We start from the raw sequence: 13,883 nt of genomic DNA, 5'->3' as shown, positions 1-13,883 counted from the left end.
CAGTTTTATTGAGATATAATTACATACCATTATACACCTCACTGGTCTTTTTCTTTTCTTTTCTTTTCTTTTTTTTGAGACGGAGTCTCACACTGTTACCCAGGCTGGAGTGCGATGGCGCGATCTCAGCTCTCTGCAACCTCCGCCTCTGGGTTGAAGCGATTCTCCTGCCTCAGCCTCCTGAGTAGCTGAAATTACAGGCATGTGCCACCATGCCTGGCTGATCTTTTTGTATTTTTAATAGGGACGGGGTTTCTCCATGGTGGTCAGGCTGGCCTCAAACTCTCGATATCAGGTGATGCCAACCTCAGCCTCCCAAAGTGCTGGGATTACAGGCATGAGCCACCGTGCCCGGACTTCACTGGTCTTTAGTACACTACAATCCAATGTTAGAATATTTTATCACCCTCAAAAGATCCTTTATACCCATTTGCAGTCATTTCCCCTTCCAATCCGCAGTCCCAGGCAACCACTAATCTGCTTTATTTCTTTGTAGATTTGCCTCTTAAAGACATTTCATATAAAAATAATCCTATGTGGTCTTTTGCGTAAGGGTTCTTTCATTTGGCATGTTTGTGAGGTTTATCTGTATTTGTTCCGTTTTGTTGCTGAATAAAAATGATAGTTTCTTAAAGGTTAGAGTATGGAATCTAAAATCATATCAAACTTGTTGTATTCTGTTACATGACAGTCCACTGATCTGTCTTGTTCTTTGAGTGGTCCCTTTATTCATGCATGATTTTGTACTATCATGCCTTGGTCATTTGGAAAATATTGGTTCACAAAGTTATTTGGATGTTCCAAATGTTAATACACATTTCACTATAAAATGTGGAAAAAAAAAACCAGCATTCATTAGTGACCAGTCTCAACAGAAAAGTATGGAAAGGTGTCAAGCTCATAGTAACAGATAAAAGTTGTCTGAAATTCAGATTTAACTTGAAAGCTTAAATTTTATTATTGGCAACAAATTTTGTCATTTGTTTTAGTTGAACTGAGAGGTTCCTTTTGTCCATTTTTAAGGAAATACCTAACTGAATAACTATAGTTTATCTGCCAGTTATTTTTTTCAGGTGAAACTGGTGTTCCTTGAAAAAAGCAGGTAGTTGAGCTTACAACTCACACAGTTTCACATGTTCTTTCCCCACCTTTATTTTTAACTGCAAGTGTGTGGTGGTGAAGATATTTTTTTCTGCTAGTGCAGTTTGTTGCCCCATGTGTTTTTTGTTTTTGTTTTTGTTTTTTTTTTGAGACGGGAGTCTCGCTCTGTCGCCCAGGCTGGAGTGCAGTGGCGCGATCTCGGCTCACTGCAAACTCCGCCTCCCGGGTTCACGCTGTTGCCCCATCTTGATTGACTGCCAAGGTACCTGCAGTTTTATCCACTGTTTCTTTTGCACCATCAGTGCAAATGTTAACACAGTGAAAAAAGCCTTAGTATTATTATAAAAAAAGTTTGACCTCACAGATTCCCAGGGGTACCCAGACCATACTTTGAGAACTAATGTCTTTTTTTTTTTTTGAGACAGAGTCTCACTCTGTTGCCCAGGCTGGAGTGCAGTGGCGTGATCTCAGCTCACTACAACCTCCGCCTCCCGGGTTCAAGCGATTCTCCTGCCTCAGCCCTTTGAGTAGCTGGGAATATAGATGCCCACCACCACACCTGGCTAATTTTTGTATGTTTAGTAGAGACAGGGTTTCACCATTTTGGCCAGACTGGTCTCGAGCGCCTGACCTCAGGTGATCCACCCACCTCAGCCTACCAAAGGGCTGGGATTGAGAACCAATGTTTTATAGTGTCTTGTTTGACCGAATCATTATTGCACTTTGGTGTATTTCCAGATTGTAACAGTAAATTACAGTATTTGTGGAAAAGGTTTACATTGAAGTAATTACAGTGTTGTAATTGGGAGGTATTTGATTAATAGTCAAGGAAGAAAACTAAAAAATACTCAGGCACATCTCATTTTGGATTGCATTACCCATGTCTTTTTTAGTTATCCTAAAGCAAACTGATTTCTCATAAGTGGTAAATTTCATGTACATAAAATAAGCCCCAATGTTTTATTATCTTTCATATTTTTAGCATTCGAGAGTCTGGAAGTTAGGAGGGCATTTGAATTAACTGAGAATTTGCTGCATAGTGAAAAATGAATGCTTTGTCTTTTTCAGGTTGTAGAGTTACTGATGAAATTTTGCATTTAGTGCCAAATAAAGAAACTTTTAGACTCACCCTAAGAGCTGTCAAATTATGGGCAAAACGTAAGTATCCCTAGTCTTTTATGTTTGCATTATAAAATTCTAATTTTCTCTTGCCAGTGAAAGAAGCATATATAGAAACTCTGAACCTAATGATATTGTTGGAGGTTAAGGGCCAATAAACTCTGGAATAGCTATTTGCTTTTCAAGTACAGTGGTTATGGTGTTTTGATAAGTAGTATACCTCTTCCTCCCTTGGGTAAAAACTTAAAGCCCTGACTTTCCATCTTAGGTTCAGTCAGGCAGTCAGAATAATTCAGAACTTGAAGACTGATACCCTCCCTGTGGGTAACACCATCTTACGTATCTTTGTATTCCCACCAGCAAAGAGTCTGGTTTATACTGTAGTAGGTGTTCATTAAGTGAAGAGTCTACAGTGATGACTTTCACTTGTTTTTACCTTATAACACTTTTCTAATAAAGCCTGGAACTCTTACTAGTTTATATATATAGTTTATATATTTAGGTTCATAAAAATCCCTTTGCTTACCACTGAGCTGGCACAGCACATTCTGTATTATTACTTAAGCACACCTCTGAGATATTGTAGGTTTGGTTCCAGACAACTGCAGTAAAGCAAATTACAATTTTTTTTTTGTTTCCCAGTGCATATAAAAGTTACATTTACACTATACTGTAGTCTTTTTTTTTTTTTTTCTTTTTTTGAGACGGAGTCTTGCTCTGTCGCCAAGGCTGGAGTGCAATGGTGCAATCTTGGCTCCACCAACCTCTGCCTCCCGGGTTCAAGTGATTCTCCTGCCTCAGCCTACCAAGTAGCTGGGATTATAGGCACGCACCACCATGCCCGGGTAATTTTTTGTATTTTTGGTAGAGACGGGGTTTCACCATGTTTGTCAGGCTGGTCTCCAACTCCTGACCTTGTGATCCGCTCGCCTCGGCCTCCCAAAGTGCTGGGATTACAGGCGTGAGCCATCAAGCCCGGCTCCAAAATGTGTTTCTTAAATGGTAAAACAAGAAGATAACTCCTTGATCCATGGGCTACAGAATAGATGCTGTATTAGCAGACATGAAAGTAACTTTAATCTCCTAGTATGTGTCCACTGGAGCTCGTGGGTGACTAGGTGCATTGTCAAAGAGCAGTCCTACTTAGAAAGGAATCTTTTTTTTTTTCTGAGCAGTAGATCTCACCAATGGGCTTTAAAATACTCAGTAAACCATGCTGTAAACAGCTGTGCTGTCATCTAGGCTTTGTTGTTCTGTTTGTACAGCACAGACAGTAGAGTGAGCATCATTCTTAAGGGCGCTGGGATTTTGGGAATGTTAAATGAACATTGGCTTCATTTTTTTTTTTTTTTTTTTGAGATGGAGTCTCACTCTCTCGCCCAGGCTGGAGTGCAATGGCGCGATCTCAGCTCACGGCAACCACCGCCTCCTGGGTTCAAGTGACTCTCCTGCCTCAGCCTCCCGAGTAGCTGGAATTACAGGCATGTGCCACCATACCTGGCTAATTTTTGTATTTTTAGTAGAGATAGGGTTTTACCATGTTGGCCAGGCTGATCTTGAAGTCCTGACCTCAGGTGATCTGCCTGCCTTGGCCTCCCAAAGTGCTGGGATTACAAGCATGAGCCACCATGCCCGGCCAGCTTCAATTTAAAGTCACCAGCTGCATTAGCCTCTAACAAGAGAATCACCTATCCTTTGAAGCTTTGAAACCAAGCTTCTCCTCTCTAGCTGTGAAAGTCCTAGATGGCATCTTCTTCCAGTATAAGGCTGTTTCATCTACATTGATAATTTGTTGTTTAGTGTAGCCACCTTCCTCAATGATTTTAGCTAGATCTTCTGGATAACTTCCTGCAACTTCTGCATCAGCACTTGTTGCACTTTTAGTTGTGGAGATGGCTTCTTTCCTTAAACCTTATGAACCAATCTTTACTAGCTTCAGACTTTTCTTCTGCACCTTCCTCACCTCTCTCAGCCTTCATATGATTGAAGAGAAGTTAGGGCTTTGCTCTGGATTAGACTTTGGCCTAAGGAAACATTGTGTCTTGTTTGATCTTCCATCCAGACCGTTAAAATTTTCTATCAGCAGCCAGGCGCAGTGGCTCACAGCTGTAATCCCACTACTTGGGAGGCCGAGGCGAGCGGATCATGAGGTCAGGAGTTCGAGATCAGCCTGACCAACATAGTGAAACCCCATCTCTACTAAAAATACAAAAATTAGCCGAGTGTGGTGGCACGTGCCTATAATCCCAGCTACTCGGGAAGCTGAGGCAGGAGAATCACTTGAACCCAGGAGGCAGAGGTTGTGGTGAGCTGAGATCGCACCACTGCACTCCAGCCTGGGCGACAGAGCGAGACTCCGTCTCAAAAAAAAATTTTTTTTTCTGTCAGCAATAAAGCAGTTTTACTTTTTTTGTCATTCCTATATTCACTGGAGAGTAGCACTTGTAATTTCTGTCAATAACTTTTCCTTGGCATTCACAGCTTGGTTAACTGATTGGCACAAGGGGCATAGCTTTCGGACTATCATAACTTTCAGCATGCCTTTTTCACTGAGCTTAATCTTTTCTAGTTTTTGATTTAAAGTGAGAGACATAAGACTCTTTCTTTTACTTGAACACTTAGAGGCCATTAAGGGTTCTTAATTGGCCTAATTTAAGTATTGTTGTGTCTCAAGGAGTAGGGAGACCTGAGGAGAGGGAGAGAGATGGGTAATGACCAGTTGGTGGAGCATTCAGAACATACACATTTACCAAGTTCACCGTCTTATATGGGCTCAGTTTGTGGTGCCCCAAAACAATTACAATAGTAACATCAAAGATCACTAATCACAAATCACCATAACAGATATAATAATAATGAAAAAGTTTGAAATATTGTGAGAATTACTAAAATGTGACACAGAGACATGAAGTGAGAGCTTATGCTCTTGGAAAAATGGTGCTGAAAGATTTTCTCAACTCAAGGTTGCCGCAAACCTTCAGTTTGTAAAAAACTCAGTATCTGTGAAGTGTAATAAAGCAAAACACAACAAAACGAGGTATGCCTTTATATTTTATTTCATTTTATTTTTTTAGACAGGGGCTTGCTCTATCTCCCAGACCAGAATGCAGTGGTGCAATTATAGCTCACTGCAGCCTCAACCTTCTGGGCCCAAGCGATCCTTCCACTCTAGCCTCCCGAGTAGCTAGAACTACAGGCATATGCGACTACACCCGGCTTATTTTATTTTATTTTATTTTATTTTATTTTATTTATTTATTTTTTAGCAGAGACGAGGTGTTGCTATGTTAGCTAGGCTGGTCTCAAACTCCTGAGCTCAACCAGTCCTCCTGCCTTGGCCTCCAAAAGTGGTGGGATTACAGGTGTGAGCCACAGTGCCTGGCTGAGTGTGACAGTTAAAGGTTTCTTTTCGGGGTGCTGAAAACATTCTAGTATTGATCATGTTGATGATTGCACAACTCTCAGTATACTAAAAAACCATTGAATTGTGTACTTTAAATGGACGAATCTTATGGTATGTGAATTACATCTCAATAAAGCTGTTACAAGTTAAAAAATAGCAACACATGGCTTGTGGCTACCATATTGGACAGTGCAGGTCTAAAAAGATAGTAAGCAAGTAGAATTTGTCCTTGGGCTCAAGTGTCTTGTATATTTAAGATAAAGTAAAATTTGCACTGAAGGGATAACGTGAACAATTTGCCCTTCTTTAAAGATTAAATGCCATGTTTTGTCAGTTAGATGCATATTTTTCATATTTACCACATCTGAAATTGGTATTTTGTAGGTTTTTTTCTTTTGCTTGCTTGGCGGGACATAATATAGATAGCTATATAAAAAACGGTCATGACAACCATGGTGGTGCACCCCTGTAATCATAGCTACGCAAGAGGCTGAGGTGGAGGATCAGTTGAGCCCAGGAGTTTGAGGCTACAGTGAATTATGATTGTGCCAGTTCACTCCAGTCTGGGTGACAGAGTGAGAGCCCATCTCTTAAAAAAAGAAAAAAAAAATAGAAATGAATGATATCAGTGGTGTATTCTACTTTATGGAGAGGTATCCAAATTCTGTGAAATACTGAAGTAAGTCTCCAGCTTTATACTTGATTTAAAAATACCCATGAATATGATTATTAATTAAATATTCATTCTTCCCCATTGTCTCTCCAAATGTCTCCTTCCTTTCATTTTTCTCTCAATCCTAAATAGTGAAAAATGGGGAATTTCAATGTAGTATCAGTGGAGCCCGGTTGAGCAGTTGGAACTGAGGCAAAGAACTGAGGTGTCTGTATTAGAAGGGAAAGTAAGGAGGGTAAGATTAGCAATTTATGGTTTGCTAATTAGACTGTGGGCCTAATGTGAAGGTCTGCTTATCAGTTTTAATGTTTTGTTTATAGGGGAAAATTTCCAACCAACCGTCTTATGAGTAAAGTTACCTTGTTGAATGTCACGGATATTCATTCACCTTGTAAAGAGCAGAAAAAAAAAGAATGTCACAGATAGTAGGTCCTAATAATAATTAACAAATATATTGATTTTCTAGGACGTGGTATTTATTCCAACATGCTAGGATTCCTTGGTGGTGTCTCCTGGGCAATGCTAGTTGCAAGAACTTGCCAATTGTATCCAAATGCAGCAGCATCTACTTTAGTTCATAAGTTCTTTTTAGTTTTTTCCAAGTGGTAAGTATTTACATGTGTACTTTGAGTGTTTACTAATCTCTACCTATGCGTAAGTTTGTTTGGAAATTTAAGAGCTATACATAGACTTTTTCTGTTGTTTTACATTGCTTTGTAAAGTTAAAAGTATAAAACATCAACTTTGAGGCAATGGTGGGACATCTAATTGGCACCTTCTTCCAGGGATTTGTAAATGTGGGCCTTTAGCTTGGGAGAGCAGTTAAAATAAGTTTGGCTTTGCAAATTACTAGTTATGTAGAGGTCGTTTAAGCTTTCCTCATTTGTAAAATGGAGATGATAATCACATTGATATATTAGTATTTTCAGTAAATGTTGGCTGTTGCTGTTACTAAATTATCGGAATTAAATCCATGAAAGCAAATGAGAAGGAAGTGAAAGATTCAGGTGTAAATTAGTTACAGTTAATGAAAAGTAATATTTGCCCTTTCAGAGAACACTGCATTAAAATGAGCAGCCTTTCCTTTGTATACTTTCTTACCTAGCCCATTTTTTTTTTTTTTTTTTAATTGAGACAGGGTCTCACTCTGTTACCCAGGCTAGAGTGCATGCATCTCAGCTCACTGCAGCCTCCGCCTCCTGGGCTCAAGTGATCCTCTCACCTCAGCCTCCTGAGTACCTGGGACTATAAGCGTGCACCACTAGGCATGGCTAATTTTTGTGTTTTTAGTAGAGACAGGATTTCTCCATGTTGCCCAGGATGGTCTCGAACTCCTGAGCTCAGGTGATCTGCCTGCCTCAGCTTCCCAGAGTGCTGGGATTACAGGCATGAGCCACCATGCTCGGCCTTTTTTTCCTTTAATACCAAATACCCAGAACATTCACTCTGTAGGTTAGAACAATCTAATAATTATAAGGTTTCATGTAGTACCTGAAGTGAGATCATGTGTAAGTTAATTTGCCTTATTCATGTCAGGGAATGGCCAAATCCTGTGCTGCTGAAGCAACCAGAAGAAAGCAATTTGAATTTGCCTGTCTGGGATCCTCGGGTATGTGATTTATTATGGAGTTTCTTTAAACCTTTTAAGGAAGAGGACATTTCACTAAATTACAGTCTAGTTAAAGATAGTTCCTCTTGTCTCTGTTCTTCCTTCTATATAACTATAGTCCTCTTCCTCCTTCTACTGTGGTTTTTGTTTTGTTTTTTGTGCAGATGATTAGGATCACTAATGCTGATCCAAATGTTATGTCATTAAAAATCGCCCATGTAAGATGAGTGGGTGTCTCATAGACAGTGTCATAATCCAGTGTGGAAAAAATGTCTCAAAAGTAATTGGATACTTGGCTGGGCATGATGGTTCACGCCTGTAATCCCAGCTCTTTGGGAGGCCGAGGCGGGTGGATCACCTGAGGTCAGGAGTTCAAGACCAGCCTGGCCAACGTGGTGAAACCCCCTCTCTACTGAAAATATAAAAAATTAGCCGGGCGTGGCGGTGCACACCTGTAGTTCCAGCTACTCTGGAGGCTGAGGCACGAGAATCACCTGAACCCCAGAGGCACAGGTTGCAGTGAGCCGAGATTGTGCCACTGTACTCCAGCCTGGGTGACGAGTTGAGACTTCGTCTCAAAAAAAAAAAGTAATTGGTTACTAATAATAAAGTACTAAAGTATAATAATAAAAGATTTACTTTGCAATACAATTTAAAGCAGATTCATTGTTCCAGGGTAGCATAATTCTCCCATATCTTGCATTTTAATTTGCTTTTAGAGTGAGTGCTCATTCCTCTAGGTAACCAAGGGGAAGTCATCCATTGAGTGGGTGGTGAAAAAGTATTGAGAACCATTAAACCAGATAATGCTTTTTGTAGTTATAATACTGTATTTCCTTGATTATAAGAGATCATTGTTTATAAGATGCACATCAATTTAACAGCTTTTCTGAGGAAAAATATACTTCTGCAGTATTTCCTTTGACTTTGACTATCAGACATATCCAACTTCAGAAATAAATGCAGTTGGGGAGGTAAAATGTACTTCTTAAACTTGAGGAAATGTAGTATTAAATTTATATTTCATATGCTTCAGACTTTTGGGGAAATGAAGTGAGGACAACTGAAATAGGAGAATAGATCAGTTATTCTGCTTCTAATTTCACAGGTAAATCCATCAGATAGGTATCATCTCATGCCCATAATCACCCCTGCCTACCCACAACAGAATTCTACGTATAATGTGTCCACATCAACTCGAACAGTAATGGTAGAAGAATTTAAACAAGGTAAACATGTGGCCCTGTTGCCATTTACATATTCCCACAAGTTTTTGGTTGACAGTTTTATTCTCTGTTGCAGCTATGGATTGGCAGTTAAGAGTTATACCTATTCTTTCTAAAACTTCTTTCAAGTATGGTTATTTTGTTCTTTAGTAATGAGTTTTCAAAAGTATATGATAATATTAAGGCCAAAAATGGAGCCAGCCCAGTCTGGTTGAAACTAATTTTTTGTGTTCTAAGAAACAACATAATATATATTTATATTTTGTTACTCAAGAGTTTGTTGGGCCGGGCGCGATGGCTCATGCCTATAATCCTAGCACTTTGGGAGGCCGAGGCGAGCAGATGACCTGAGGTCAGGAGTTCAAGACCAGCCTAGCCAACCTGGTGAAACCCTGTCTCACAAAAATTAGCCGGAAGTGGTGGTGGGCACCTGTAATCCCAGATACTCAGGAGGCTGGGGCAGGAGAATCGCTTGAACCCAGGAGGTAGAGGTTGCAGTGAGCCGAGATAGATCCACCACACTCCAGCCTGGGTGACAGAGTGAGACTCTGTCTCAAAAAAAGAAAAAAAAAAAATTTCGTCTGGTGGAGTCTGAGATTTTGTAGTAGTAGAGTGATTTAAGAGCTGGTCCCTTTTCAAAATCATTCTTCTTCTTCTTCTTTTTTTTTTTTTTTAATTTAGGTCTTGCAGTCACAGATGAAATTCTTCAAGGAAAATCAGATTGGTCCAAACTACTTGAGCCACCGAATTTCTTTCAAAAGTATAGGTATGTGAAATTTTGTATTTTGTATGTATGTGATTTTTTTTTTTAAAAGAAGAATGTTAAACATAGTTAATATATGGCAGGTGACAGCTCTTTTATTTCTTAAGCAAGAGAGAATAGATTAACAAAAATCCTAAGAGATAAGAGTGTTTCTTTATTCTGGTAGTATCTAATCCAGTATTAGTGACTTTTTAAAGTGAATTGTTTTTTACTTGTAGGACCTAGAATTAATTTTGTGAAAATCAGAGCACATTTAATTTTCATAAACTGTGTGCCTTTATTAGCTCATTTGTTCAGTGAGAGGGAGGGAAAAAAGGGGATGATTAAAAAGCAGGCTGTAACAATTTTTCTGGCTTTTTTTTCTGATTGTTGCTGAAAATTCTTCAGACATTATATAGTATTGACTGCCAGCGCATCAACAGAAGAAAATCATCTAGAGTGGTAAGACTTCTATTTCAAGTTTTCTACCTACTGTGTGGTGATAGTAACTTATTTATATGGTGCTTTACCATTTATAAAGTACTTTCTTGCTTGATTTTCAAAATTATTATATCTCTTTTTTTTTTTTTTTTTTTTTTGAGACAAAGTCTCTGTTGTCTAGGCTGGAGTGCAGTGTCGCGATCTCAGTTTCGCCACGTTGGTCAGGCTGATCTCGAGCTCCTGACCTCAGGTGATCCGCCCACCTCAGCCTCCCAAAGTGCTGGGATTACAGGCCTGAGCCACTTCACCCGGCCCTTTTTTTTTTTTTTTTTTTTTTTTTGAGAAGGAGTCTCCCTCTGTCACCCAGACTGGAGTGTAGTGGCATAATCTCAGCTCACTGCAACCTCCGCCTCCTGGGTTCAAGTGATTCTCCTGCCTTAGCCGCCTGAGTAGCTGGGACTACAGGTGTGCACTTCCATGCCCTGTGGCTAATTTTTGTATTTTTAGTAGAGATGGGGTTTTACCATGTTGGCCAGGCTGGTCTCGAACTCCTGACCTCAAGTGATCTGTAAAATTATTATATCTTACTGGTGATTGTTGTGCATGACCATGGAGCTTCAGTGTTTAAAATATGCCATCAAATTAATGTTTCAGAATCAGGAGGGACATGAGCAAAAGACACATGTATAGATGTTGCTTCTTATTGCTTCTCAGCCAGATTTAAGCAAAATTTTGAGCTAGTTTGGATGATTCTGATAGCCACCATCTGAGTTTCTCTTTTCTTTGTTTTTATTTTTTATTTTGAGACGGAGTCTCGCTGTGTTGCTCAGGCTGGAGTGCAGTGGCGTGATCTCAGCTCACTGCAACCTCCGCCTCCCGGGTTCAAGCAATTCTCTGCCTCAGCCTCCAGAGTATCTGGGATTACAAGCACCCACCACCACGCCCAGCTAATTTTTGTACTTTTAGTAGAGACGGGGTTTCACCATCTTGGCCAGGCTGGTCTTGAACTCCTCACCTCGTGATCCACCCGCCTCGGCCTCCCAAAGTGCTGGAATTACAGGCGTGAGCCACCACACCCGGCCTGAGTTTTTCATTTTTGCCATTGTGTTTACCTCCAACAAAACTCAGTAGAAAAGACATTTTGTATATCCTTTTAATTTAGGAGATAATGGCTTAAATCTTTCAGATTAAGCTTCCGTCAACAGGTAAGAGATATTTGTGGTCAAGAAGTAGTGTGTTCTTTCTAGTGCATCTAAATTTATCCCTTCTGCCTCTACTATATTCACATCCTTGGCTCTATCAGACGGAAGCTGTTAGACCACCAGAGATGGTTGTACTTTCCTTGGGTCTGACTTCTGGAAAAGCAAAACAGCAATACTGTTTTATTTTTGCTTCAAGAGTTTAATCCTTATTTCATTGGTAATTAAAGGAACTCTGAAAATAATCCTGTCACTGAAACAGTATTTTGTTTGTCTAGATCTGGAGTCAGAAAATAGGATCTAGACCAAATTCAGTCTGCCACCTATTTTTATAAAGTTTTATTGGAACATAGCCATGTTTCTTCGTTTATATATTATCTATGGCTGCTTCTGTGCTTCATAGCAAAGTTGAATAGGTGTAACAAAGACTGTATGGCCCAGAAACCCTAAAATTTACTATTTAGCCCTTTACAGAAAAAGTTTGCCAACCCGTCATTTAGATGACACTGGAATAACACAGATTTTTGTAGATTTACTGTTAAAGCACACATAATTATAATGTATAAGCTTTTGCTAATGTTTTTAAAAAATGTTAAAATGTTCTTGTAATGTTTCTAATTCATAAAGTCATTAATAAGCAAGCTGCCATTGGTCACATTTCTTAAGTGAGATAGAAATAAAATTGCAGAAATCCGATGAGACTTGCTGTATTTTAATAGGATGTGATCCAAATTTAGTGAATTCTTTTTTTGTTTTTGTTTTTGTTTTTTGAGATGGAGTCTTGCTTTGTAGCCCAGACTGGAGTGTAGTGGTGCGATCTCAGCTCACTGAAAGCTCCACCTCCCAGGTTCATGCCATTCTCCTGCCTCAGCCTGGCAAGCAGCTGGGAGTACAGGCGCCCGCACCTCGCCTGGCTAATTTTTTGTATTTTTAGTAGAGACGGGGTTTCACCATGTTAGCCAGGATGGTCTCAATCTCCTGTCCTCGTGATGCACCCACCTTGGCCTCCCAGAGTGCTGGGATTACAGGCGTTAGCCACCGTGCCCAGCCCGTGAATTTTTTTAAATGCGAAGTCTAGCATGATTGTTTCATATATTATGTGCCAATATTAGTTTCATTGTTTAAACTTATCTTAGCCTTAGGATTTATTTTTTTTTTAGAGACGGAGTCTCACTGTCACCCAGGCTGGAGTATAGTGGGGTGATCATACTGCAACCTCAAACTCCTGGGATCAAGCGATGCCTCCTGCCTCGGCTCCCCAAGTAGCTGGGGCCTGCAGGCCCTTGCTACCATACCTGGCTGATTTTTTTTTTTATTTTTATCTTATAGGGATGGAATCTCACTATGTTGCCCCAGGTGATCTCAAACTCCTGGCTTCACGTGATCCTCCCGCCTCAGCTTCCCAAAGTGCTGGGATTAACAAGCATGAGCCACCGCACCTGGCCTAGCCTAGCCTTAGGTTTGAGACATAAGATTTGAAGGTAGAAAAAGATTCAGGACTAGATAAACCAGCAGTTTTTGTTCATGCCCTAAGCCATGACTGTTTTATAGTCTTAACTAAGGGTATTTTAGATTCAGGAATGCATTACATAGATTAGTTCTTCTATTAAAAAAAAGAACACACAGAAATCTACTAACTTGTCATTTACTACAATGGCATTTTAAATGGGGTTCCTAATATATTGGGCTGAAATTTTTAAATGAACATGTAAAGATTCATAGGTAATATGCTGTTTGGTTTACTTGAGTGTAGCTTTCATATTTAAAGTTGATATAAAATAAATTGTGTTTACAATGGCATTTAAAATGGGGTTCCTAATATATTGGGCTGAAATTTTTATTTTATTTATTTATTTATTTAGAGATGGAACCTCACTCTGTCACCCAGGCTGGAGTGCAGTGGGGTGATCTTAGCTCACTGCAACCTCCACCTCCCAGCTTCAAGCAATTCTCGTGCTTCAGCCTCCTGAGTAGCTGGGAATATAGGTGTGCGCCATACTCGGCCAATTTTTTTTGTATTTTTAGTAAAGACAGGGTTTCACCATGTTGGCCAGGCTGGTCTCGAACTCCTGAACTCAGGTGATCTGCCCACCTCAGTCTTCCAAAGTGCTGGGATTACAGGCATGAGCCACTGCACCTGGCCTGAATTTTTTTTTTTTGAGACGGAGTCTTGCTCTGTTGCCCAGGCTGGAGTGCAGTGGCACAATCTCAGCTCAATGCAACCTCCACCTCCCGGTTTCACGTGATTCTCCTGCTTCAGCCTCCCAAGTAGCTGGGATTACAGGCACTCACCACCACACCCAGCTAATTTTTTGTATTTTTAGTAGAGACGGGGTTTTGCCGTGTTGGCCAAACTGGTCTTGAACTCCT

General features: G+C 40.1%; 1 protein-coding gene across 4 annotated transcripts in view; it reads left to right on the top strand.

The window, feature by feature from the left end:
- The window catches only part of PAPOLG (poly(A) polymerase gamma), a 51,063-nt gene that overhangs the window by 16,677 nt on the left and 20,503 nt on the right, over positions 1 to 13,883 (top strand). For all 4 annotated transcript variants that reach the window (XM_063594600.1, XM_003830862.4, XM_034953206.3 and 1 more), the window contains exons 8-13: positions 2,170 to 2,259; positions 6,763 to 6,901; positions 7,833 to 7,905; positions 9,014 to 9,134; positions 9,813 to 9,897; positions 10,282 to 10,335. In XM_063594600.1, coding sequence (XP_063450670.1) covers positions 2,170 to 2,259; positions 6,763 to 6,901; positions 7,833 to 7,905; positions 9,014 to 9,134; positions 9,813 to 9,897; positions 10,282 to 10,335 — 562 coding nt within the window. The remainder of the gene's footprint in view (positions 1 to 2,169; positions 2,260 to 6,762; positions 6,902 to 7,832; positions 7,906 to 9,013; positions 9,135 to 9,812; positions 9,898 to 10,281; positions 10,336 to 13,883) is intronic.

This window comes from Pan paniscus, chromosome 12, assembly GCF_029289425.2.
Source record: "Pan paniscus chromosome 12, NHGRI_mPanPan1-v2.0_pri, whole genome shotgun sequence".
NCBI lineage: Eukaryota > Metazoa > Chordata > Mammalia > Primates > Hominidae > Pan > Pan paniscus.
Note: the sequence above shows the minus strand (reverse complement) of the source record. Positions and strands in the feature narration are given on the sequence as shown.